This window comes from Grammomys surdaster, unplaced genomic scaffold (assembly GCF_004785775.1).
Source record: "Grammomys surdaster isolate TR1022 unplaced genomic scaffold, NIH_TR_1.0 141, whole genome shotgun sequence".
NCBI lineage: Eukaryota > Metazoa > Chordata > Mammalia > Rodentia > Muridae > Grammomys > Grammomys surdaster.
Genome location: NW_021604599.1, coordinates 9,015,466 through 9,043,359, shown reverse-complemented (window position 1 = coordinate 9,043,359; position 27,894 = coordinate 9,015,466). Strand labels below are relative to the sequence as shown.

Sequence of the window (27,894 nt, the reverse complement as noted above, 5' to 3'; positions counted from 1 at the left end):
CACTGCCCAGCCCTACAGCTTCTTTCAAGGAAAACGAAACCACTATGTTTGCCTGCTGAAATGTTATCTCCTTAGATCTAAACCTCAATTTGCTGATATTAGAAGGTAGTGATAAGAGTCCAGAAGAGCTTTCTTCTATGTGGAGACACAATGGGAGATACCATCTGTTCACTGGGAAAGGATCCTTTCCAGGATGGATCTGCTAGCACATTGATTTTGGGTTTCTCAGTTTCCAGACTGTGAGAGATGAATTTCTGATGTTTATACATCATTGAACTTATGATATTTTGTTGTAGCAACCCAGCGGTAATGGACCGAGACACTTAAAACTTGTATTTACTGGGCATCCTATGCCCTATTCCTAGAGTGTCAGCTAGCATGCCTAAGGCATTTCTGACAGATTCCAGAATTGATTGGAATCAATCACCATGGCCTTCACCTACAGGAAAAAGTCAGTGAAGAAAATAAATTAGACTCTTCTATTATCTACAGGAAGCTAACCTCTAATATGTCTGTGCCCCTTGTCCCATACGGCATTCCACAGTAGTCAGAGATGAGCGCTGTGACTAGGCCTTTCCAGCCATGTTCCAAATGGATTCACAAAGACCATGGGACAGTGATAGCTTTACTTTCTTATCTCTCACCCACTAACTTTGAACTTTCTGTTGGAGACAATAAGGCACCAGGTGTGATCAGCACAGGTCCACATTGTGTCAGGAAAACAATCCAGGTGTGCATTCTATGCAGTGTGAATTGACAGCTAAGGCACATTGTGGGTCATGGCTTCAAACTTAAATGCATGCCTGGGCCTGGAAGGTATGAATGCATGAAGTTGCATGAAGTCTGTGATGCAGACTGTTGAGAGTGGAGAAGGCAAACCTATCTAAAGGAGGCTGCTGCTACCCAGTGTCCTCATCCCTAGGATCTCAGTTTGTTACCCCATTGGAGAGTGAGGTTTTGCAAATGTAGTTAGGATGAGCTCATACTGTAGAAGGGTGGGTCTCTATTCCAAATGACTGATGTTCTTATAGTGTTTATAAAAGGTAAAATTTTGATGTGCACTCCTTCTATCTCCAACACAGGCCAAAGGCATTGCAACTGTTAGAGGAAGGGGAAAGATTTCTTCATATTGCGCACAAAGACTAAGAAGCTCTTTCCGACATGGGTCTGCAATCACAGCCCATATGCCAGGGTTCTCTGTTCAAAAAAGTCCGTGTTTATTTTCCTTTTGTAACACACCACATTCCTTTTGATTTCTCCAGCGCCAATTCCTTTTCTTGTCAATTAGTAAGAGCAAACAACCCAAATGACAGACCCAGGCTAATGGAGCAAAATCCCACACATGTGGCTCCAAAGATGAACGGTACGGTTAGTAGTACTCAGTAATATGACTTCTGAGTGCCGATTTAAAAAAAAAAATCAGCAATGCTCTATTCATGCAAATGTTGTACAAGAGTTTATGTTGTACAAAAGAAGTTGGTAAAGGAAACACCATCCATGTATGTATGTGTACACATGAGAGTGTGTGTGCATGCATGTGCATGCACATGTGTATACACGTGCCTGACTGAATACGCATTAACATGTGACTCATTTGACTTTAATAGAAGGACTATCTTCTGGGGCAGCATTTCTTTTCCTTCTTGTAACCAAAGTCATAGAAAAATTTCCACTGGGCTGTAAGAGCAAATCAAACCCTGGTCAGACTTTGTGACAGGAAATAGCACACATTCTACAAAGGCACTGTGCTCTCTCTGGGGCTGTTTGGGGTTAGGGAGATGAGAGGGATATGAAGGAGGTGGAGGAGTGTCAGGCACACCAGCAGCAGGCAGAGCACATTGGAAATGGAGACCAAGCCAGCCTTCTCCAGTTCTGCAGCAGGCTAGCAGATGGCGCCACTGAAAAGCAGCCAGAGGAATAAACCCACTTCTGTTCTGTAAAGGAATCTGGAGAAGATACTGCAGAGAGTACAGAGTGAAATGGGGTACTCAAAGTGAAACCATGGCAACCAAGACTCTCCTTATAGCTAGGTGTAAATGCTCATAGCAGTCTTACACACATAGCAACTATGATGCTGCACCCCCAACTTACAGCCTGGTGGGGGCCTCAGACAGACTGAAGCTTTTCCTACAGCTGTGTAGTCGATTTTAGTCTAGGAAGTCCCCTAAGCTTTCTGGCATCTCTCAGCTGTGTGACCTAGAAAAAAGATGTCAGACTTCTTGAACGTTTCTGTTTCCTCCTTTGTCTTCTGTGAATACGGGCATGATTTTATGTATGTACTTCAGTGGGCACTAAGCATAGACACTACTTACAAGTTCTGAAAGACACACACAGTTACAGCTATGGATTTGGATATGTGGTTATAGAACACCAAGATGTGTTTCAAATTAAGGCTGTAATGATAAGTTTAAATCTGATTTTATAACATTTTTTTTGTTGCAAAGAAGAAAGAAGATTGTGTCTTTTTGTTTGTTTGTTTGTTTGTTTGATTTTGTTTAGAACATTCTTTAAAATTGATCTGGTGTGTGTTTTCCTGTGACTAAGCAAAGATGCTGAGCATGGCAGCCCAAACACTCCAATTAGCAGCTACCGGACTCTTCTCTTGCTGCCTGGATTCTTTGAGCCAAAGGACTATCAGTTGACTAGCCAGCCAGACTACCCTTGTGCCAGCACAGGCTGACTTGAACGCCTGGAGGAGAAAACTCCACCGTGATCACAGAAGATTGCCCAGCCTTTTGAAGGCGCAGCTTCATCCAGGGCTGTTGGACAGTTTGTACCAGACTTTTTGCTTTCCCATGTCTTAGTGAATTCTAGATGACCTTACAGCCATTTCTACCTAGGTGCATTTCCCTTGGTGGCTTCTGTGACTGGTACTAAAAAGGCAAGGTTGTGATTGATTTAAATGTAAGCCCCCCATGGCTGTGTATGGTTGGTGCTGAGAGAGACAGGGCTGGGATTGGTTCCTCAGATTTAAGCAGAGTGCTCAGGCTCACTTAGGGAATTGGTTTGGAGACTTTATGCCATGAGACATCCCTTGCTGTTGTAGATCCAATAAAAGCTTTTCTCCAGTTATCTCTTCTTTTTTGAGTGAGTAACATGAAGAAAAAAGCAGCAGACAGCAGAGTGGTGGCGATGGTCTTTAAACCATAACTGATGAGCAGTCAGGAGGCTGAGCTGTAGAATGGAAAGGTAGCTGGCTCCTGACGGCTGGAGAAGCAACATCTAAGCAGCTAGAGAGTGGCTGGCAGCAAGAAAAAGGCCGCAAAAGTAGAGATATGAGTTAGGGGTAGAGTGAGGGGGGCGAGAAGAAAGCAGAATGCAGAGAGTGAAGAGGGATAAAATGTCACAGGGTCCCCAGAAAAGAACATGCAGGACTTGGTTGCTGGAAGAGTATCAGAGACCTGGCAAGTCTTTGAGACCAAGGGTCTTGGATGCTGGGACTTATCTACAACATTGGCTGTTATAAACAGCTGAAGACAGTGACTTCCTAGGCCTACAGGCAAGGGCAACATTTATAGGGCTCAGGTCGGGATACTAGAGGTAGGCACAAGAACCATTGTAGGGTGCTTCCTGCTGCTATTGCTGGTGCCCCACCTGCCTTCTGTTGCCCATCACTGCCACATAAACCAGAGGGAAACTAAAAACACTAAAATACTAGTGCCCAAAGAGTTTCTCTTTGCCTACCTAGATTTCTCTCTGGGGAAAACCAAAGAACCCCAGATGACTGGGCCCCCTGGGGTAGAGAGGTTCAGGACAGAGTCATATGCAGGCTCTGAGCTCCCCTTTCGAACTCTCTGTGGCTATAGCACAAGATCAGAGGGAACATTCACCAGAAAATTCAGCTGGTGGAACTGGCTTCCACACTTGTTCTCAGAACAATAATTTTAATAGAAATGAAGATAATAAGAGAAGAAGGAAGGGGAAACAAAAGAAGGGAAAGAAATGAGGAGACTGAAAAGGGGAAGGAGAGGAAAGAAAAAGATTAAAGGGTTGGAGAGACACCTTGTTCGCTAAGAGTGCTTTCTACATAATCAGAAGGACAACAATTTGGGTTCCCACACCCGCATAGCAAGCAAGGTGTTCCAGAAGAATGTCACGGCTCCAGCTCCAAGAGATCAACTGCCCTGGTCTGGTTTCCATCAGTGCCAGTGCTATCGCTCCGGCTCCCTCCCTCTAAAAGATTCTAATAGCAACAAGTACATCAGGAGTAGGAGGGAAAAAGGGATGTTGGTCTGTGGATACAAAATTACAATTATACTAAAATAGTACAGTTAGGTTCTTAATGCACAGTAGGCCAACCATAATTAATAGTGATACATTGTACATTTCATAAGACCTAGAAGGATTTTTAAATGTGGCCACAACCAACAAATAATAAATTTGCTTGAGGTGATACATATGCTAGCTATTATGATTTGATTACCACACATTGTATACATGAATCGAAACATCACATTTTATTACACAAACTGGTATAATGTTTTTATGTTTTGGTTTTATTTTTTGAGACAGCATTTCTCTATGAAGCCCAGGTTGTTCTGGGACTTTCTCTGTAGACTGGGCTGACCTCGATCACACTGAGATCCACCTGCTTCTGCCTCCCAAGTACTAGGATTAAAGGTTTGTACAGTGCCCAGGTACAATGTTTTTTCCTAAATTAAAAATAAAAAAAATAAAGTCAATGTGTTCCTATCTTCAAAGTCAGGACTGAGGTTGGTAAGAAAGTACAGTGGAGTGACCTCTGTGTATGTGTACAGGTGTGTGTGTCTGTGTGTGTATCTGTGTGTGAGTATATGTCTGTGTATGTGTCTGTGTGTGTCTGTGTGTGTGTCTGTGTGTGTGTGTGTCTGTGTGCCTGTGTGTGTAGCATCTCTTTGTGAGACCCCAGATCCGGGCTCACCTACCTCCATGGGGTAAGGAGCACTGAACTCCACCTCTGCGAGGTTCCAGGCCGCATTGCCTGGGCTGTCCACTTTCCAGATCTCCTCGTACAGGCCAGCCATGTCCCGTGTGTAAAGAGAGAAGACATTGTCATTCCCCTGCTGAAGCTGGTAATAGAATGAGAGGCAGCCAGACATGGGGGCTGTGGTCATTGGGGAGATGAGCTGAGCCACTTCCTGGAAGTGCTTGACATAAACAGAGTCCACGTACATGTAGTGGCCTGGAAATCACACAGAACAGAGGGTAAGACAGGCTGGTAAACTGCAGATGGACCTGTGACATTCTGGGACGCATTTCTACACAATCCATTGGAAGGGGTGAGAAGGAAGTCTGGTCAGGAGTGTGTAAGTGTCATAGCTGGGAGATGGACACAGGGGTTTACTGCACCCAGGAAATGCCAGATGAGATGCAGTTTAAATATCCCTTTACTTTTGATTGCAGTAAATTATTCCCACAGGAAAGATGTGCCCTGTTCAAAGTGTCTGCATTTTCACAGATGAATCCATCACTGTATCAGATGTGATCCTTTCCCAAGCCTTCTTTGCGTTATAAGACATCAAGACTGTACTGTCTTTTATTTGAGGGGCATGGAGAGACACACCTGGACATATTTTTACAACACACATCAAATGCATACTGTGTGTCTGAGGGATCCTAAGAGTGAGTGCTTGAAGGCAGGGCAAGGTCTGGGAGTCTGAACTTGTGACGGCTTTGTTGATAGACCCTGGTGATCACAGCACTTCACAGACCCATAACTACTAACACTCACTAAAGGCTGAAACAGAAACAATATGGAGACTAGGGAAGAGCTTTGATTTACCATTTCCTTGATTAGGTACTAGAACTTGAGCAGATTTATGAATTTGTCGGGTCTCTAGAATGAGAATAATGCCATCTTTTGCTACCCAGATGAGAGAGATCCAGGAGCCCCTGGGGATATTAAACTGTGTGAATGCTTAAGTCCTTCATACAGAGTGGACTAGCATGTGTGTGTAACCTATACACATCTTACATGCTTTTAAAAGTTACTTATTATCTATTTACTTAAGAGCCTTGCTATGTAGCCTAAGGATGGATTCTAATCTCCAATCCTCTTCCCTCAGACTCCAGAAGACTACAATTACAGGCATGTACCACTACACTTAGTTTGCTTGTTCATCTATTTATTTTTTTGCAGTGTTATGGATCAAACCTCTAGCTTTGTACATGCTAAACAGGTATTCTGCCACAGGGCTACATCCTCAGCCCTTCTTATATATTTTAAACCACTTGTAAATAACTTAAAATATTTATACAATGTAATTACTTATCCTTACTATTTAGTGGGTAGTAGCAAGAAAGAAGTCAGCAAGTGTGAAACACACACACACACACACACACAGTCGTTTTTCCAATATTTTTGGTCCACTGTTGAACCCACAGATGCAGGCAACTGTACTTTCCTCGTAGGGTTGATATGAGTATGAAATGAGACTGTATATGAAAAGTGCTTATTGTGTGCCTCACATTTTATAATTGCTCAGCATGATTGTAAGAAAACAGCAATACCATTTATGAATCTAGAGCTGTTCTTGTCCCATGGTCTGTGGTTTATAAAGGGCAGCTATTATCACCATTAGCAACTTTGTATACATTTATTTAGGTTATGATGGAGAGGAGCTATTCAGTGTGGCTTGGACAGAATGTTTTTTTTTTTCTATTTGTAAGCTCAGAACAGATATATCTTAATTGTTACTTTCGTTTTCAGGAGATAGTACCTGCTTCATAAGAGATTCTTTTATTTTGGTGAGAAAGCAGTAAGAATAGTAGGAACAATACAACATTGGCTTTGTTTCTGCCTTCTGTGTGGAGGTTATCCAAACCATGACAACAGTCCTAGAAGAGTGGTCACCCAAGTGCCCCTCTCTCTAATACAATCAAATTGTCCAGACAGACTAGAGCATTATCCTAACAGTGGAGAACGTATGCGACCATAAACGACTCCATTCTTCCACAAGTCTATTTACTAAGAATCCTCAGAGCGAAAGTTCTTGTTGCCTCTTGTTACATGTCGTTGTACATCGTAAGAGCGAAACAACACTCCTTCGCGGTCATTGTACATCATAAGGGCGAAACAACACTTCTTCGCGAGGTGGGACTGCCAGGAAGGGAAAGCTGTAGGATTTTGTTTCCTTATATCTTGCTTTGCAGGCACTTTGTGCACTTTGCAGGCACAGAGGTGGGTCAGAGTTCTGCAGGAGAACTTGCTACAGGCACTGAAACTGGCTTGTTAGCCTCAGCTGAACCACTTGTAGATTCACGACAGTGTTCCTATCAAGGACACACAACTCCACACTGCCCCTAGCCAGTGAGCCAGCAACCAGGGACACTACAGCTGGGCCATTCTCCTGGAGGCCTGGCCTCTCCCCTTTCTCAGGATCTGTATCTTACACTGAAGGTGCTCTTCACTCAGGGATGCATTATGACATCTGTGGCCACTAGACACTCTCACTTTTCCATATGGTACACAGATTTTTAGTATATGACAGCATCGGTATAAAGATGAAGTCATCTGGGATGAATTTGTTATTTTTGTTTCTTTTCTCATTTTTCTTTGACAATAACTAAAGTTAAAGCACTGTCACCAAACCTTACAAACGCTGCGAGTCCTACATCCATGCACCCACTCTACTAACGAGCTCTGCAGACTCTACTAATGAGTTTCTGCCTTAGTTCTTCACAAGCATTGCCCCACCCCATGTCACCCCACTGCCAGTTCTAGCTTACTGTCCATTTCCAACGGAACTCAAACCGACACAGCCTCAAGAAGGGAAATCATTCTGCCCAAGAAGAGATGATCTGTCTCCAACAAGTCTAGAATGCTCTTGACAGATCCACTTGAAACAACCCGTTCCACTCCTGGAGTGTGTCATTACTGTGCAGAGCTAGAGAAATCTCTTACCCACAGCCCCATGACAAACACATCTCCTTTGCAGTTGACAGACATCACATGGTGAAGGACGGTTACTCATCTGCCGTCTGGATACTGTTTTTATCCCTGCATTAGTGCTTGAAGTGCCTCCTCAGCAGCTCATGCTCACAGTGCTGAGCCCAGCAAACCACAGTCACATTTCTGGTCCAAGGAGCATCCAGAAAACAAAATGGGACCAGCCTAAAGCGAGTCAGGGAGGCTGCTGTGACTGATACCAAGATTGCTGACGCTGAGTCTCCCATGCAACCACCAGCCTAGACCACAAACACTTGCCCTTCCTTTCCTCTTTAGTATTCCTTTGTTGACACAGTTGGGTACTATTTACTGACAATCTGAGTAACATGAGATTTCTTACCAGGAACAAAAAGGACAGCTCATCACAAGTTTATCATCTGATTTGACAGGGCTAGGATGACTCAGAAACCACTGTTCAGGTGTCTGCTATAGAAGGCCAGGCTGGGAAGTGACAACACCCTGGCTGAGGGCATCTCTGGTGAAATCTACTCTGAGGAAGAGCAGCTGGGGACTAGTTGAGGGTGAAGGGTGGTGATTGTGCCTCTGACCACAGGAAGGGAAAAGGTAGCTTGGTGTTTTTATTACCTGGCATTATATGGGTTTTCTTACCCAGCTCAGGCCAACCTTCCTATGTGGCTCAGGGTTGCTGAGTTTCTACTAACTTAGGGAAAGGTAATTTTAATGACTTTAGATGATTAGGGTTTGGGTATAAGGAAACTCGGTTAGATACAAACCTACTACGGGTGTATTCTAGGTAAACAGGATCTTTATAATCAACCAGACCATGGTCAGAATTAAAACTTTAGGCCAGGCAATTCAAAAATTCATTTTGGTAGAACATCCCAACTCTGTGGAGGCCATGGCAGGAAGATAAATTTGGGCCAGCCTAGGCTATGTAACATACAATGACAGATGCTTTCTCAAAACCAACCAAGCAACCAAGCAACCAAGCAACCAAGCAACCAACCAACCAACCAACCAACCAACCAGAGAAACCAATTTAACTAAAAATTAAAGAGCATAAATAGAGACAATGGGTTCCCTCACAAGACTAATAATCAGCTGCTTTGCCATACTCAGATAGGAAGTTGATCTACTTGTACCCAACGCTTAGTTATACACTTAATAACCCAAGGTTTCTGCAGGCAAGACAGCTGTCAAGTTCAGTAGAAAGACAGTAATCCCTGGCAATACCAGCTGAAGCTTAGGCCTCCTGAGTGACGCCTGAGTGTAGTCTGTGCACTTGCTTCTGAAGAAAGCCTTCTTTCCGCCTTACAGCAGCCCTTTGTATTAGTGAAACCTTTGAGGTAACCTTAGTGGTTTCTCATCAGTAATCATTTCCACATGGGTCAAAAAAAAAAAAAAAAAAAGAACTTAGAGGACAGTTCCTGAACAGCCTGGCTGCCCAGAATTTCCCTAAAGATTGCTCACAACTTGACCATAGTGCCAATGGCAGTTTCAGACTCAGCTAGAATTCATCCTTCTTTGCCCACATTTTTGGCTCTAGTTGTTGTGTCTGCTTCAGTCTTGCTAGCTGCCTGGGCTAGCTGTCTTCTGGTACCACTTGGGCTGAAGAAACATGTTCCAGATGGAAATAACCCACTCAGCTGCTGCCATGTTGAACAGCCAGCACTCAAACATGGCAAGTCAACCCATTTACTTTCCCATGTTGCATACTTGATAGCTATACTCAGGAACACGTAGTTTAGGGGTTGGAGTAGATCTTTACTATAATACTAATAAAGCCAGATTCCAGTCTTTTTATACAGCAAAGAAGAAAGAAGTGTATATGAACATTGGATGGGAAGTTGTTATAACTTGGATGTGAAATATCCCTTCAGAACCCATGTGTTGAAGCCTTGGTCCCCAATACAATGTTCAGAAGTGGAGCTTGGGGGAAATAGTTGGATCATGAGGGCTCTGATATAATCAGTGGATTGATTGATTAATAGATTTGTAATTTGATAGCATTATTGAGAGGTTGTAGAAACTAGGAGGTGGGTCCAAGTTGGACTAAATGGGTCCCTGGATGTATGCTTGTCTTTGGTCCCTTCTACTCTTTACACTTCTGACCATAAAAAGCAGCTTCTGAATGTGTGTTTTGCTTCATCTCAGGCCCAAAGCAATGGGGCCAGTGGATGATGAAGACTTAAAAGCTCTAAAATTGTGAGCTAAAATAAATGTTTCCTACTTTTAGGCTATTTCCCCCCCAAGTCTTTTTTTTACATTAACAAACTTCTACTCATCTGTCAGACAGAATTCTACTCTCAGCTAATATTTCAAGGCCAAGAACATGGGAAATAAGAATCTGTCTCTATTTCTTTCCTTCCTTCCTTCCTTCCTTCCTTCCTTCCTTCCTTCCTTCCTTCCTTCCTTCCTTCCTTCCTTCCCTGAGCTACATAGCAAGATTTTGATGAAGAAAAAGAAGGAAGGAGTTCTTTTTCTTTGGACAAGATCTTGGTATGTAGCTCAGGCTAGTCTTGGCATCTTGATCCTTCTGTCTCTACCTTCCAAGTATGGGAGTACAGGTGTGTGTCACCATACATAACTAAGTATCTCCATAGTTGAAAGAGTATAGAGATGGACTGTTAATACAGCAGTTGGCAACACCTGTCACTTAAAGTGACTCTCCAAACTTTATCCCATATATTCCCTTTAATATGGACATATAGGGAGGCTAGAGATGGAATTTTTGCAAAAAGGAATTGTCATTGCTATATTTGCTTGTGACATGTTTTCTTTCTCTTTCTTACCTTGATCCAAGGGGAGCAGCTAAGAGAGGGAATGGAAAGGGAAGTTGACTCTTAATCTCATCATCATATAGGCAGACAGTTCTGCAATTGATTTGGATCTTTGCATGGAAGAGATGAGAGTTGTTCCTCCTCCTCCTCCTCCTCCTCCTCCTCCTCCTCCTCCTCTTCCTTCTTCTTCTTCTTCTTCTTCTTCTTCTTCTTCTTCTTCTTCTTCTTCTTCTTCTTCTTCTTCTTCTTCTTCCTTTCAAGGAGTCTTCCTTAATATCCTTCTTATTCATTGAAGCAGGGTCTTTCAGCAGACCCCAGAGCTTGCTGACACAGCTTGCCTGGCTAGCTAGCTTGTTCTGGTTAATATCCTGAGTCTGCCTTCAGAGCTGGAAATGGGACGCCCCACTTAGGTGGGTTCTAGGGATCTGAACTCTGCTCCTCATTCTTGCATGACAAGCACTTTACCCAGTGAACCATCTTGTCAGCCTGGATCAGATTGGAGTTCTAAGAGAATGTGATCAGTGAAAAACAAGTGTGTAGAGTACAGAGAGAAGCACCTGCTTTCCTTGCATGTAGGAAAAGGCAAGAATCTGATAGTAGAGCTGTCGGGACAGAGCTGAGAGGACAAAGTTTGTTATTAATGACTTTCCAGAGTTTGATGGAGCAAAAACATTGACTTTTCCCTTGGCCTAAGTGCGCTAACGCACTTCAGAAAAATCCTCTCAAGACTACGTGCATGGTAACAGCTGTAGAGAAGGTCTGGCTGAGTCCATTACCTCTAAAAGCTGGAAGAGGTTTAGAGATGTTCAATCAGAAAGAGCATCATTTCTTGGAAGTGTAAAGTGCAAATCTCAAAAGCCATGGGAGAAGCAGCCTTTGCCATTTCCAGTTTAAGGGCATCAACCTAAGATTAAACAGCACCAGGCAGGTAAAGCTTCTTGTCCATTATCCTTTTTAAAGCTTTGAACCCCACTATGCCTCCAGAACCCCAAAGAAGCCAGAGTGGTATAAGAAATGGGGAAAAGTCAAAAGACGAGAAAAGTGACATAGGAAGAGATGAAGCACATCTCTCTGCTGCTGCTGCTGGTCTGTGAAGAGCCTGAGCCTGAGGCTGTGAAGATCTGCATCCCATGAGACATGTGGGAGTTGTGCCCTGGCTCTGCACTTAATCCTTGGAAACGAGGCTGTTGATCAGTGAGGATGACTAGGAATACACGGTGTGTGTGTGTGTGTGTGTGTTCCAGCAGACTATGTGTGCAGGCAACGCTGAGGAAATTAATAAAACCACCCTCCCACTGGGTGCTAATGCCACGACCTGAGCAGATTGATGCAGAGAGAATGAGTAGGTACCGATGACACTTGAACTCCATCCAAACCCAAGTGAGAAAAATCGCCTGGGCCTCAGAGAGCTGGTTCATCCATCTTATGGGCTTTGGGAGAATAACATCATTCTGATCTGATTTTGGGTTTTGAATCTTTGTCCAGCTCCCTGCAGAGTGGGATTCTGAGCAGCTTGGTTTTAAAAATCTCAAGCCTCGGGAAAATAATGAATTCTCCTCATTATTTTTCCATCAATTATCTCCCTTATTGCCAAGGTGCACAGAAAACAGTACTGATCAGTGCTGCCAGCAACTTACCTCCTGAAATGATTTTGTTTCGCTTCGTAAAATATTAACAAATAGGGAAACCCTAGGTGGTGAATCAGAATTGGGTAAGAAAACAAGTTAAAAATCATGTCCTCTTCCATATTTCAAGGAAATCCCACAATTCTCAGTGCAGTACCTGCTCTATCATTTAACAAGATGTTGGGGACAGCGTCATTGGAAAAATTGGAGCTCACTGTCTAGGGAAAACTGGTAGAAACATATAAGCTAGTGAAAGAAAACTGATAAGTATACTGAATTTTACAGATGCTGTGTTCACCGTTCCCTTTTCTACAATACAAAGGCCTATGACCATGTTCTTCTACACTCTTGACCTCAGCTGTGTGATTCTCTACTTCTTACCAAAAGCAAAGGCCTAAGTTGCTTCCAGTATATGAACGAACATGAGATGAGTCCACAGAGAGCAAAATCTGCTGCCGCAGGCAGACATCTGGATCATTTAATCTTTCCTTTGCCACCCAAATTGATAGAGTGCAGAGAAAAGTCAATATATCCAATAGGAGGCAAATGAAATAAGAGAGGCAATTTCTACCTTCTCGGTAGTTTTATTTTTCTGCAAGAGTCACACTGGGCAAACTGATATCGTGTGGGCAGAACTCCTTAGATAAATATTATAGGGTCTTCAGAACAAATCATTTTTATGCCTCAGATTAGGTAATAGAATGACTTGATGGGAGTTCATGCATGGAGTGTGTGTGTGTGTGTGTGTGTGTGTGTGTGTGTGTGTGGTGAACATTTGTGTTGAGTGGTGGTGGTTTGGATGAGAATGGCTCCCATAGGCTCATATATTTGAAAACTTGGTCCCAGTAGGTAGAACTATTTAGGGATTAGGAGGTATGACCTTGTTTGAGGAGGTGTGTCACTGGAGTGCTAGGCTCAGTCCCTCCCTCCCCTGGATTGTGCATCAGATGCAAGCCCTTAGCTACACTCTAGCACCATGTCTGCCTGCCTGCTGCAGTGCTACCTGCCATAATGGTTATGAGCTCACCCTCTGAAACTGTAAGAAGGCCCCCAAGTAAATGCTTTCCTTTGTAAGTTTCCATGGTCCTGGTCTCTCTTCATAGAAATAGAAGAGTAACTAAGACACTGGACAGGAGAGGGCTGTCCCTTAACAAGTAGGGAGCATGTCAGTTCTATACTGTGGCGGCAAGGGTTGTTTATTGTGCTGGGGACCAAATCCAGCACCTTGCATAGGCTAGGCAAGTTCTCTTACCACTGAGCTGAGTCCCTGCAGTTGAGGTCTAAAAATTCGAGGGAAACGTGAGTGGCAGAGCAGGGGAGAGCTGGAAGAAGCATATGGAATGAGGACAATTGTGCTTGGTACTCAGGTAATTTAAGAAACGGCAGCATGTACGCTAGAAAACAACTACATGATAGGCAGCAGAGACCTAAGAGATGTCTGTTTAGATCTCTTTAACTCAGGTTTTTTTTTTAAAGATTTATTTATTTATTATATATGAATACACTGTAGCTGTCTTCAGACACACCAGAAGAGGGCATCAGATCTCATTACAGATGGTGATTGTGAGCCACCATGTGGTTGCTGGGATTTGAACTCAGGACCTCTGGAAGTGCAGTCAGTGCTACTTAACCACTGAGCCATCTCTCCAGCCCCTTAACTCAGGATTTTACTGATTGAGCTGATGATCGACCAGCCTTTTCTGTTTGCTTTATTATTTTGTTTTTGTTGTTGTTATTGCTGTTTTGTTTGTTTGTTTGGTTTTAAGATTCATATACTCCTATACATGGAGCGATACATGGCTCCAGTTACATATGTAGCAGAGGATGGCCTTATCTGACATCAGTGGGAGGAGAGGCCCTTGGTCCTGTGGGGGCTTGGTGCCCCAGCATAGGGAGATGCTGGAGCGGTTGAGGCAGGAGTGGGTGAGTGGGTAGAGGAGCACCCTCATAAAGGCAAAGGGAAGGGGAGATGGGTTGGGGGGGTGGTTGTGGAAGTGTGATATCATTTGAAATGTAAACAAATAAAATGATTAATAATAATAATGATGATGATAAAGATTAGTGTACTCCCAGCACTCTGGAGGCTGAGTCATGAGGATCATGAATTGAATTCCGGGACAGCTTTGGTTATTACAAGGTACTATCTCAAAAAAATATATTAAAATCAAAATGAAAGACTGGGGATGTGACCAGATGCCTTCAAGCTCCTGCCGCCTTGACTTCCTGCAAAAATAAACTGTACCCTGAACTATGTTTTAGAATAAACATTATATCACCTAAATTGCTTTTGTCAGGGTATTTAATCATAGCGGAAGAGAAGAAACTATGACAGAAATTGGTATCGAGAAGTGGGACCATTGGTGTGATAAGCCTGACTCCGTGGTTCTCAAGCTTTTGGAACTGTTTTGTGGACAGAATGTGAAAGTTTGGTGCTTTGGGAGAGAAAAGTCTTTAAATGCTGGAGGCAGAGCTCAAAGGCCCATTCTGATGGAAATTTGGAAAGCAAGAATGTTGAGAGAAACAGACTAGAGGCTTCAGACGAAAGCAAGGACTCCATGGAGAATCTGCCTAGGGACCACTAGTGTGGTATTTTGGGCCAAAGTATGGCTTTATTCTGCCTGTGCCCTGAGGACCCCAGTGAGATTGAATTTAAAGACAAGGAACTAATTTGTTTGACAAAGAAAATACAGCTGTTATATTGTGTGTGGAGGAGAATGGTTTGTGATCATTCTCTCCATGAGACAGAAGACCATTCAGGTTGGTGTCAAGAAAGCCGTTTAATTGTCAATGAAATTATCATCATTAAAGAGAAACGTGGGTCTCTGCCCTGGGACCATATGAACAGTGCCCTGAGGACAAAACCCCATCCTTTAAAGGCTCTATCTCATGAAGATCCAAATTCATTTAAAGGGAGAAGGTCTAAGCTGAAAGGACTACCTGCCTTTCAACAGCAACTGCCTCAGTTTCTCCATAGTCCATGGTCTATGTGGGTTGGGTTCCATCCTGAGCTGGCATCAGAGTTGGCAGCATCACTTACGTGGTACTAGATGTGAAAGCATGGCAGATGAGGGGGCTCATGGGAGGGGTGTGGTAGGGTCAGAGTCCCTGTAGAGAGGCCTTGAGAAGAGTACATGAGGTTGTGAAGGTGAAATCTGAAGCTGCAGTAGACAGCCCAAGGGATCGGCAATGCCAGCACCCTGGAACATCCACTAGAGAGTTTCATGCATGAAGTCCACCAAAGGGAGAACTTACATGTGGTACAGTGGCAGACTTGGAGGGGTGGGGCTACTCAAACCCTTTGAATCCTAGCTAATTTCCTCAGGAGACTCAGTTGCTATACTTGAAACTCCACACTGTGGTATTTGGTCTAATGGATTTTTCGTTTTGTTTTAATTAGATAATTTCTTGTTATGCCTGATTTGAAATGAAATGCTTTCTCTATACCACTACATGTTGAAAGTATGTAAGTTGTGTGTGTGTGTGTTTTAAATTTTATAGGGGCTCCTAGTTAAGAGACTTTGAATTTTGACAATGTTGGAACTGTTAAATCTAGGGTCATTTAAAATGGACTGAATGCTTTTCATAGTATAATATAGTCTTGAGTCTATGGGGACAGGAGATGAAAGATTATGGCTTCAAGGAGTGTAATTGCGGCAATTAATGTCAACTGTTAGCCAGGCAGACTTTAGCCATTGGGGGCTCATCTTGATGTCGTTCACTGAGGTTAGAAGGCTCCCACCACCAGTTATGTTTGTCTATTATTCCATGCTTCTTTCCTGTGGATGCTACATGAGTATCTCAGGCTCCTGCCATTGTGATGAACCAAAATAAGTCCTTTGTCTCTTAAGCTGCTTTTTATCAGAGTATTTTTAACACAGTAACAGGAAAGAAAGTAAGGAAACATAGCCCCAGACTACTGTTCTGGGGAAGAACATTTTTTGGACAAGATGTTTTCCTGATCTCTTTAAAGCCACATGTGTATGTGTGTATAACATATATATGTATGTATATGTATATATACATATATGTACATGTGTGTTGTTTACCATGTATATACTGGTACAACTCCAGAGCAATTGGGTGACTATATACATGAGAGATCAATGAAGAAGCCTCCTTCTGGAGGTTAGTTGGTGAATTGGTGGAAAGGAGGTGTAAGCTTTCTCCAAACTTCTTCTCTTCAGCCCTAGAGTCTGATGATTTTGTACTTTCCGTATTGATATGGGGGTTACTAAAGCAACGCTAGTGCTCGTAGCTAAGGCAAAGCTGCTTGCCTGGGAGATGTTTTAGAAATGGCCAAAAGAAAGTGAAAGGGGTGGAAAAATGCAAAGGAGGAAATAGGATGGAGAGACTGAAGAGAAGCAGAGGCCAGAGGCCAGTCCACAGCAGGGGTGACCTCTTATCAGAACACAGTGGCCTTCAAGGATGACTACACTGCAATCTCGCTCTCCTTACCTTCTGGTCAAGACACCAGAAAACCCAGGCCCTTGATGACTTTCATCCTCTGTTCCTTTTTTCTGGTGCCAAATAGAATGTGTGTATAAGTATTCAGGAGGCTCCCACACAGTTCTGAAATAGATCTCAATGGGTGCTGAAGTTGGGGATTTCAACATGTAGAACCAGGCAAAGAGGTAGAAGTAAAACATTGGAATGCAAAAGCATCTTGAGGACCACTAAATGCAGATTCCTCACCTGCAAATAGGTTAATGGTGGCTCTGAGAATCTGAGGGCTTCCTCCAGGAAACTCAGTCCTTTGACAATTGGGCTGGAACCCAGTGGGACTCCTGGTCTGGCACATTCTTTATCCCTCATTGACCCAATAGAACAGTCTGGTCACAGAAGAAGCACTACAGGCATCACACTCTTTTAAGGAGAGATTGCATTCAGGAAACACTGACAAATGAACACTTTGACACTAGTACATAGTGGTCTTGCTTCTCCTAACAAACCCCCGTTCTCTCCAGTCAGCTGAGGATGACAGTGGCACTGTGAATACATTGTCATAAGATTGTCATCCTTACCACCTTGGAGCTAAGTTTTGAGTGGCTTTGGAAAGCTTTTTTAACATTTACCCACAGTTCAACTTTCACCTCTGTGTAGCTGTGATACAGAGACCCAGGATTATTACAGTTTCAATTTCATATCACTGTCTGCACTTGATTTATATGATATAATGGAAGAACAATCACCATGCTAGTCTGGCTCCATATATGAAAGAAAAAGTCACCTGGCTTTTCTTTTATGAAACCCTGAGAGATTGTTAGTATCTTTATTCATTTAAACAAAGGTCTGGAGAGGTGCTGCTGACATTTTAAGATTTTGAATTAATGTGTCTTTTTACAATACTCATGCAGATTTATGGATGGCTCTGCTATTTCTGGGTATCATTCACTCTGCATAGTACTCTCATTTTTAGTGTGCATTCTGTGGCCACAGTGGAATGTGTCTCTTTAAGATTGACATATGGTCTAGGCATAGAATTCCAAACTCTCAATATTTCCAAAAGTACTAAACCTTTCGCTGAAAAGTCGGAAATGGAAATGTTTTTCTTGTCATAGTTTCTTACATGACTAACCCTTATTCTATCTTAAGAGCTACTGAGGGTATTAATTTATACTCTTTTTTTCTTGGATATTTTCTTTATTTACATTTCAAATGTTTTCCCCTTTCTAGGTCACCCTTTCTGAAACCCCCCATCCCATCCCCTTCCCCCAGCCTCTGTGAGGGTGCTCCCCCTAATTTATACTCTTATCCCGTGTTTTTGTAGTATAGTATATACTCTAGGAGATAGCATATACACTGTGTGATGGTGTCTCACCCCTGTTCAAAGACCTCTGCTAGCTTTCCATTGTCAGTGAAGTTGAAATCTGTTCCTGCATTCAAGCCTTGTAGAATTTGCTCAACATTTCTTTTCCATCCTCTCCTTGCTTCCTGTAATTGGCACAGCTATTCGTAGTGTCATTGCTTCTGTACTCTCTTCTCTCTGCCTGTAAAACTGCTCCTTCTCTCTGAGTAAGTTTGCTTCATTTATTATGACTTACTGATTAGGGCTTCTTTATCTGAATATCTACCCTTTACTTTTAATTCTGAATATTTATCATTGTCTATTACTTTTTTTTTGGTAGGGAAGAGGACAATTCTGACAGCATTTGACACATATGATCTTGTTTGATGTCCATTTACAGGAGAGAGAAGTTCTCTTTCTTGGGGCATACACTTTGATGTTTGGAAGCAGCCCAGTGGCTTATTATTTTAATTGTACTTTTCTTCATTATACTCAAGTTAGGATCAGATGAATGAAAATGCTAGATGCAAAGTTAGGCTTGTCTCAAACAAACAAGCCTCATGTACATATCTGGCTACTTAGAAGTATTTTGTTCTAGGTAGCCTGGGCACATTGAAAAGGAAAAGAAGCCTGTAAAATAGAGGCTGAAAGGGAGGAGCTCACTAATCCTTTGTCCACACGTATAGCATTTTTTAAATATTGTTTTTAGAACATATTCAATATTTTTGTTTTACTTTTTGAAATTTTTTTTTAAATTCACCCTTCTTTCTGAATATTTAAGAAAAAATTCAAATACTTATGAAGTGGGCTCACACTCTTATACAAGGTAATGAAAGATGGCTACTCTTCACGGGTGTCAACTGTCTATTTTGCCCCAGTCCTCACTCAGTCAGCATGCCACCTGCTTAATCTATCTCCTTGGTCCTTGTGGGAAACTGAGTCTGAGATTCTGGGTACAAGGAGGATGGGGGAATATGAACAAAGAGAGCGGTGATGTCAAGATGTCTAGTCCAGAGCCCAGGCGATCTGCAGAATAGACACGCTGGACACGAAGTTGGAAACACGCTTTTAAACATTTAGATGATGAGAAACTGCAGTCAATGAAGGACAGACAGTAAGGAACTACAAACAGTTGCCTTGTGTTCATTTGTGCTGTCATGAGTAAGTAATTGAAACTGAATAGATCCTTCACTATCTGTGAGGATGTATCAAGAGTGAAAAAGCAAAGGATCCAATGTCCTTACGTTCACTTCACTTTCTAGGATAGCTAGGATCTTCTCAATACTTAGAAAAAACCAGAGTGGAGGGCTGCACTGTCTTGCAGATAAGGAGATAACAGTGATTTACAAAGCTACCAGGATCAGGTGTGACAGTGAGACACAGGAAGAAGGACACCCTTGCTCTGGTTTACCTTCGGGAGGCTTTCTCCCGCCCGCACTGTGAGCCTTGCCTCTCCATTTTCCTTGCAGAGTACCTGTGTACTTGGCCACCAGGGGGCCCTATTGCACCCTTCGCGAAGAATAATCAGCATTGGTGGTCTCATGGGAAATTCTTAAGGACTGGTCCCCCTGAGATCTATTTTTAATGAAGATTGGAAGTATTCCAGCCTTGTCTTTAGAAATAAGAACAGCCAATAGATAAGAAGTAAAACATTTCATGGAAATGTAAAAACAACCAAGGTTAGAGATGAGCTAAAAAGGCTTTGTGGCTTCCTTAGCTATGAACTTATGTCTGCAGTTGTTTCTGTCTCATAGATTTTTCCCTCTCTCCTTCCTTTTCCACCTGGTCTTCCAGTGTGTCCCCACCCCTTCTTCTGTGGACAAATGCCAGGAGGCGGGAGTTAAAGGCAATGTTCACCCTGGAAAGAAGATTGCATTTGTGCTCACCCTGCTCATTTCTGAAGGTGTGGTCCTGTGGGAGGACGGAGTGGGTGTTCTTCGCAGTTCCTCCTCCCACGAACCAGTTCACATTGGGATTCCAGCGGTTCACAAAGCCACAGAGATGGTTTTCCTCAAAGTCACAGTCTGGAGGAAGAGACAGAGATAAACATTTCATGGACCTGCAGTTATACCGGGGTACAACCATACTCACTACATACTCTGGCCTTAGTTATATTCTAAGGGCTCTTTTTCTCAACCATGGACCAGAAATTCAGATATTGCTCAAGAAGAGAGATCCAGTAATGATTCGATGCTCTGCTTCGTCATTGCCCCCCTGAGCCACAGCCCTTTCTCCTATTAGCCACGTGGCTTGCTGCGGGACTCACCATCTCTCTGAATCTGTTTATTGATGTGTAAATTGGAGACAACATTCCCACATCATCGAACTGAGAGCACGGACAGCTTTCAGTACAGAACCAGAGCACATGGTCCATGCTTGATATAAGCTGATGATTTTTGGCAGCCTACTAAATTAATTAATTGGTCAATGTTTTGGTGCTAGGGCCGCATCTCTAAGGTCTTGCATGTGTTCATAGTGCACTTTACCACGGATCTGCGTTCTCAGCTTCAGTATGTCTATTTTAATGTATTATTTTAGGGTTATTCCTCAGTTCTAGACATTTTCTCTACCACCCTTACTGCTCCTTGATGGCCTAGCCCTCCATCTATTTATGGTGAACAAGATTTCCAGAACTCAGGGGCATGTTTCCAAGATGCTAAAAATCCCCCAATTGTCTGATGAATAAGAGTCTACTCAGAGGATGTGGGCGAGCCGCACACCGGACCTAGGGGCCTTTCTGCAACACCTGCCTAGAGATAAAAAAGATCGAAGTAAAATCTCTGTGCTTGGGGATGTTGTCATGTTTCCTGTACATTGTTTCTCACCAACACATTCTTTTAGTGGAAGCAGGGAATTTATAAACCAAATCCGACACTATAATCCTGCAATTATCAAACGAAGGATGATTCCCATCCTGTTCTTCCCTACTGCTCCATCCCTCTTGTTGGGTTACACTAAAGGGAGGTGATGGAGGGTGACATCAGGGTTAGTGCCCATCTTCATCACTGCCAGGTTTACCATGGCGATCTATGACCCTTTACAGAAGGAACAGCCTATACAGAAGTCTTGATCACACAGCCACCATTTCAGTTGTTAGTAATTTTTCCTCCTGTCCTGGCTAGGGAGTGAAGGGTCAAAGATGGTCTTGACCATCTTTGGCTAGCCAGACAACAGGTTATGAGTCATAGCTGGCACTAATTCTGGTCACTGTGCCAGCACCTGCTGGCGTCTTTACTTTGCAAAATTTTGTGGTCTCATTGATGTCAATGGGTTTTCTTCAAATTACAGAGGCTGATCCTGACCTCTACCGCCACACCCCACACCCCACACAGCCACCCTGTTCCCTCCAGAATCCTGGCTGGTACAGATGTCAGTGAGCACTGACAAATTTTAAGATTCCTTTTCAAATTTCCACTGCAGTGTCTGCCAACTAATGCTCAACATCTAGTGCCAAGGGCTGCCACAGAGTGTAATAAAAAGCAAAATCCTTCTCAGTGTGCCAGGCACTAGTCTAAGCTTTTTCTATAAACTCACTTAATCCTCAACATAGCTCCTTGAGATAGATACTGTTAGTAATCCAACTGCACCGAGGGGGAACCAAGAGAAGAGGTGAACACAGAGAAGGGAAGGTTGACAACGTGGCATCCTTTTTTTTTTAAAAAATACAAACCAGAAGCTACCATATATATCACCTGGGGGCAAGAACTGAACATTTCTTGGGTGTCCAGCCTTCTATCAATCACCCTTAACTACTCCACTTCTCCTCAGTCATCACAGGAACCAGCTTCTTTTTGCAGGTGATGAGGACAAGTGTGTGTGTGTGTGTGTGTTAAGGGACTGATCCAGCAGGTGGAGCTCCCCAAGTGTGCTTGATGTTTCCATGTGTGGAGGAGCAGCACTTAGACTACTCAAGGGAAGAGCCCAAATGGAAGTTTTCTGCATCTACAGAAAGTACATTTTTTAGTCTTGTTTTCTTCTTTGCATTAGAGGTATCGGTGAAAGACCAAACATAGAAGCCAGAGCACAGGGTATTTGCATAGGCTCCTTGTTCAAGACCATCTTTGACTCTTCTCTTTGGTTCCGAGTCCTCAGTCTTAATACTGTCACTGCTGAGACATCTCTCAGATCTACTGACATTTTTCTTTTCCACTTTCTGACCCTCACCCTTAGTTTAAAGTCCCCATTCTGTAATCCCTGCAAATCTATGTCTCTTTTAGGATTTTCCTAGGTCCTATGTATCTGTATTTCCTTGTTTCCAGTTCATGGAGACCTGTGTCATCATATGTAAAGCCTCAGCTGGATGCCTGTCCCCTGTAGGCTAACTCTAGCACCTCCCTACCTCATAATTCCAGAAACCCATCTCCCTGCCCTGAGTCCCATCTCTGTAAGAAGCTCCCTGAGGGTTACTGACTGACTGCTCAGCTCTGGGGTTTACACCTGTATGCTCAGCTCCCACAGCCTCTGACCCCAAAGAACCCATTCCTCCCATGTGCACTTTCACAGACACCAGCCTCTCCTTATGTAAAATGTTATGGCCGGTGGCTGATGAGGAATAGTCAGACACCCACGGGCCAGGGGCTGTCCTCTCTTCCTGTCTTCTCAAAACTGCCATGCAGACAATTGATCCTGCCCATACCAGCTAGGATCTAAGTGACAAACGAGACGATCGAGATCATTAAGATAGCAGCAGCAGTGTATCAGAAAAGCAGGTGACAGGATGGATTGTCTGCTCTTCTGGCAAAGGCCACACACACACACACACACACACACACACACACACACACACACACAGAGTTCACAGCAAACCAGCAATTATTTTTATTAGCGCTGGATGAGGTTAGAGAGCATCGCTGAGGGAGAAGTTGCTTCTATGTGTTAACCCAGCCAATTAGAGCAAATGCTAATGAGCTTTTCCGCACTGAAGACTGAGGATCAATGTCCCATCTTCTGGTGACCCTAGCAAAGAACAAATGCTAGCATTTTGCAGCATGCTCCATGACACATTTGGCCTTTAGGATTGATTTGCTGCTTTCTGGCTGTGGACATAGGAAGATATTTGCATTCTGCTGCCGTGATCAAAAAACTCACCAATACAGTAGCCGGCTGTCATCTTGATTTCAAAGAGAGCAATGCTAGCTGTGTTTCCTTGTCCCAGGACACCTTCTATCAAAATCTGTACAACATACAGGGAAAAGGAATCAGGCATAAAAACACTGTGTTTTTTGTCCAATATTTCAGTTCTTAGTCAGGAGCTGTTATTCAGTGTTGTTTATAGCTGCTGAATGAATTTTACTATGGACTGTGTGTGTGTGTGTGCATTTGCACCTATGCACACACGAACACATACATATACCCTGAGGACTTTGACATGAGTGACATCTCCATCAGAAGCCTGGAGTCATGTGTCCTTCAGAGCTATCCTAGCCTCCACATCCCCCTGTGCTTATGGATAGAATTCACATCTGGCCTTGGTTCTCAAATAGCTTTTACTTCCATGGCTTCAGCAGGATATTTTGCAAGCATTATTCAGGCAGATTTGAGTCTGACAAGCATGGGAGGATGGTATGAAAAGGAACTCAGACTCCAGTGTGCCTTTCCTCAGTAGCCACCTGTTGGGGAGACTCCCAACAGACTGGACCAGAGGGAGGTACTCTGTTTTAAAGCTTTTCAAAGAAGAGAGTTGAACCTAGGAATGGAATGGACTAGGAGCAGGGTTCTCCTGGTGGCTCTGGGGTGTTCCCAGTGACACTCTCATGTGTGCTACACTCTAGCTCTGTCCCAGCTCAACTCCACACCCCACCTCTTACATCCTCTACCTTCCTCTCAGAGCATCATGGACAGAACAATTAGCCTCTTCGAAAAGGAAAAGAAACATGCCTGGCAGTAAGGTTCCTCTTTCCAAGGATTTTGGTGTTTCCTTTTATGATAATGCTTTGTTCAAACCTTGAAGCAACAAACGCATTAGGAAGATAACATACCCCACAAACAATGCAGAAGGGTAAAGCGAAATTAGAAATACTCCTGAAGATCCATTCTCACTGAAGAGGTCAACGTAGGCACTGTTTAGAGTCTTAATTTTTTAATAGATGGAGAAAGTCTATGAAGATATTCTCTTAAGGAATGAGCAAATATTAACTCACATTAATTTCCCATGATGTAACTAACTATATTGAATTACTTGTTATAAAACAGTGGTTTTCAACCTGTGGGTTGTAACCTCTTTGGGGGTAGAATCACCCTTTCACTGGGGTTGCCTAAGATCATCAGAAAACACAGATATTTATATTAAACTCATAACAGTAGCAACATTACAGCTAAAAAGTAGCAACAAAAGTAGTTTTATGGTTGGGGAATCACCACATGAGGAATTGTATTAAAGGGTTTAGCATTCAGAAGGTTGAAACCACTGCTCTAAGACTTCATATAGCATAAAGCACATGTCACATGCCTTATATCTTCCTCTTAAACCTCATCTACCTTGAATTTCTTGGAGCTGTTTTGAAGATCCAGACTGGCTATGAGCCAGCTGTCTGAAGGCTCCTTAGTGGACCAAAGCAAGCGATCGAAGCTTTCATCCTCAAATCTCACATAGAGGTTCAGCTGGCTGGGATCTGACACAGATCCTGGAGGTGTGGTTATCTGGTAGACCAGCCGCAAACAATTCCACTCCTCAGCCTGCAAATCAGAACTCAGCAGCACGGCTTTCTCCCCTTGCTTGGCAAAAGAGGTATCCACATAAACATAATGGCCTGAAAGGGAGAGGGTCAAAGACAAGGTATTAGTCTTCTGATGCAGCTTAGAAAAAAGACAACTGTTTGGTTCCATAAATTTGTAGGAAGACAGAGCTTGTATTGTCTTATCCCAGTGGTATTGCCTGAACACTGGATCTCCTGTGAAATGGCCACGTCTACCCGCACCCTGTGGGCCTCATGCATCCCAACACATTTGTAAAGGATATCATATGACAGTCTCAAAGGCTGGACACCTCTACAGAGTTTGACCATAAGGCAGCCACTTCCCCATATGACAACAGGCTGAGGCTGAGACGTGGGCCTCTCAAGAGAGTGGGGTACCCTGCCCAGTTTTCCATCCCTTCAAGTCCTCTGAACTCTGACACAGGCCAATGTTTGGTGCCTTTCAACATCCCACACCAGGTCGATGTAGCACACTGAACTAGGCACCCTGGTCCTCACATGGGTAGGGTGCAGGCTCAGGGCACTGAATCTAGGGAGCAGTGTGAACAGCCTGAACCCAAAAGCCTGAAAACAGGATGACTTGCTGTACTCAACCATCTCCTTCTACAGATCCCCCTCCCCAGAACAAATGATTTAATTTGCATTTAGCTTGTATCATTAGAACAGACTAAATTGATTTAGTTACTCAGCCTGGCTCTTGGGACCTAGCCAGACAAAGTGTAAGCTTTTTTTTTTTTTTAATTTAAGAATTAGCTTTCCTTTTCCCTAGACTCTTTCCTAACCAAATATAAATCTTACAGCTCTGATATCCAAACAGAAAGTGTATGTAAAGTACACTGCATAGGGCGTGGAAAGCAGTGGACACAGCAGGACTACTTCCATTCTGTCTTTGGTTGCTAATTCCTTGTTTTCCCTCCTCTTTCTTTCCTCTGTCTCTTGCTACCTTCCCCCCACTCCCTATTCTCCTGTTTTTTCTATTTCTCTGCCATCATCTTCTGCCTCTGCCTCTATCCCGATAATACGAATGAGTGGTGTTCTGTCAACTGGCCAGGATGTGGAATCACATTCCTATGGAGGATGGGGTGGGCGTGGTGTGGTGAAGCCAAGAACACCAATGTAAGCCTTCCGCACTACTCTGGCTACTTGGACTTCTAGTATAGTGATTTGTTTATTGGAGTTCTGAAGTGGAAGTTGTAGACTGCATATGTCTACATATGGAGTTTCCATATTTGTGCTTGAGTTAACCCATTGCTTTCCATCATGTGACTGCCCACACCACCCCTGGTAGCTTGGATCCCTAACACTGAACTCTTACAAAAAAACTCTGAAACACATATTTTTCTTGATCTCCTTCAGCCCCCTCTTCCCACACTTATTGCCCCAAGTGGCCATCACATCTAGAATCTCTGCATTGGTGGCCAGTTCTGGCAGGCCAGCAGCAGCTCAGCAAAATGATCAGCCTCCATGTAGGACACAGAATTCTATTTTGCTAAGCTGGAAGATTTCAAGATCATGCTTGTCTCCAGCAAGCAATCATCATGTGGGAGCTGCTCATGAGTGACAATAGCTTTGAGAGACATCTCAGGCCATCCATGAAGTAAGTCTGATCCTTACAGCTGTTGCCACCACCAGGTGTTCTGTGTACAGCTAGTCCTCAGGTACCAGGCACTGCCCTAAATGTCTGGTACTCACTCGACATTTATAAGCTGTGGTTCCTACTGGTGATCAATCATGAAACTGAGCTTTAGATACCAAGGGGTTTGTTAGTAAAGATTTGGATCAATGTGATCTCAGAGGATGTGGACATGCCACCCTGTTTTTACTGCTCTTTGTTCAGGACATCTCAGTAGGCAGGAAGTGAAGTGGAGTGTTTTGGTTAGATTTATGTCAATTTGAGTCAAGCTAGTGTCATCTGAGGAGAAGGAACCTCAACCAAGAAAACGCCTCTATCAGTTGACCTGTAGGAAAGCCCATGGGGCATTTTCTTGATTGATGGTTGATGTGGGTGGGCCCAGCCCACTTTGGGCAACACCATCCCTAGGAAGGTTGATCTGGGTGCATAAGAAAACAAACTGAGCAAGCCAGGAGGAGCAAGCCAGGAAGCAGCATGGTGTTTGCTCCAGCTCTTGCTTCCAGGTACTTGTCTTGTGTTCCAGCTCTGACTCTCCTCAGAGATGGTCCTCATCTGAAAGTTGAAAGCAGAAAGAAACCCTTTCATTCCTAAGATACTTTCAGTCATGGTCTTTCTGACACCAATAGAAATACTAACTAAGACAGATGGGGAGGTGCGGAGAGTGCTATTTTTCCTGCAGAAGAGGTGAGAAATGAGACATAAGAGAAGAAAGAAGAAAGTTCTCACTGTGGCTGCCAGCATTCATGAGAAATTCCAAAACTGCTTCTCCAGAGACCCAGCTCTCCTGGGCATTTCCCAGTTTCTCCTGCCTTAGTTCCCTCCTTCCTTTCCATATTCCAGCAGACAAAGCTCAAGACTTGAAGCTGAGGTTTTCAAGTTTGCATCTGGAATCATCCGGAGGGACCACTTCCACTCCAAAGAAATAGGGTTCATTCTGTAAGCTCCCTTTGCTTATCACAGAAAGTTCCTTTAGCATGTTTAAGGGGGATGAGATGGTTCTAAGTAGAACTCAAATGTCACTGAATGTGTGTAATAGCTGGTTCACAACACCCAACAATTGGTGATACCTGTCCTTTTGGGTGAGGGTGGTTATAAAGCCTGTGTTGAACTGGGCACACCGATGCACACCTCTAATTCCTGATACATGAAGGATTAGGCAGGAGGATGACTTCATCTCAATAAAGAAAATATGTTGTAGTGGGTGGTGGTTAGCATAGGGCTCCACAACTGGCTAAGTTCCAAGAATAAGAGATTGCAAAATTCCCAGTCCTAAAAAGAACATATGTACCAAACTTTCTTCCCTTCCAAGGTTCAGGGATCATTGTAGAAGAAGGAATAGAAAGAGTGTAAGAGTCAGACAGAGGAGGTGGATGGTTCCAAGGAAGCATTATCCTCTGGACACAGCTGGACAGATGTGCATATGTACTCTCAGCGGTTGCAATAACATGCCCAAAACTTGTGCAAGCCTAAGCCAGACCAAATCCCAGT

The 27,894-nt window shown here is 43.4% G+C and overlaps 1 protein-coding gene across 1 annotated transcript in view; it reads right to left on the bottom strand.

The window, feature by feature from the left end:
- Window positions 1-27,894, bottom strand: part of Mamdc2 (MAM domain containing 2) — a 151,092-nt gene that overhangs the window by 62,172 nt on the left and 61,026 nt on the right. The window contains exons 3-6 of the mRNA XM_028764009.1: window positions 24,556-24,827; window positions 23,167-23,251; window positions 19,965-20,102; window positions 4,905-5,161 (exon numbers count right to left, since the gene is read on the bottom strand). Of these exons, the coding sequence (XP_028619842.1) occupies window positions 4,905-5,161; window positions 19,965-20,102; window positions 23,167-23,251; window positions 24,556-24,827 (752 nt within the window). The remainder of the gene's footprint in view (window positions 1-4,904; window positions 5,162-19,964; window positions 20,103-23,166; window positions 23,252-24,555; window positions 24,828-27,894) is intronic.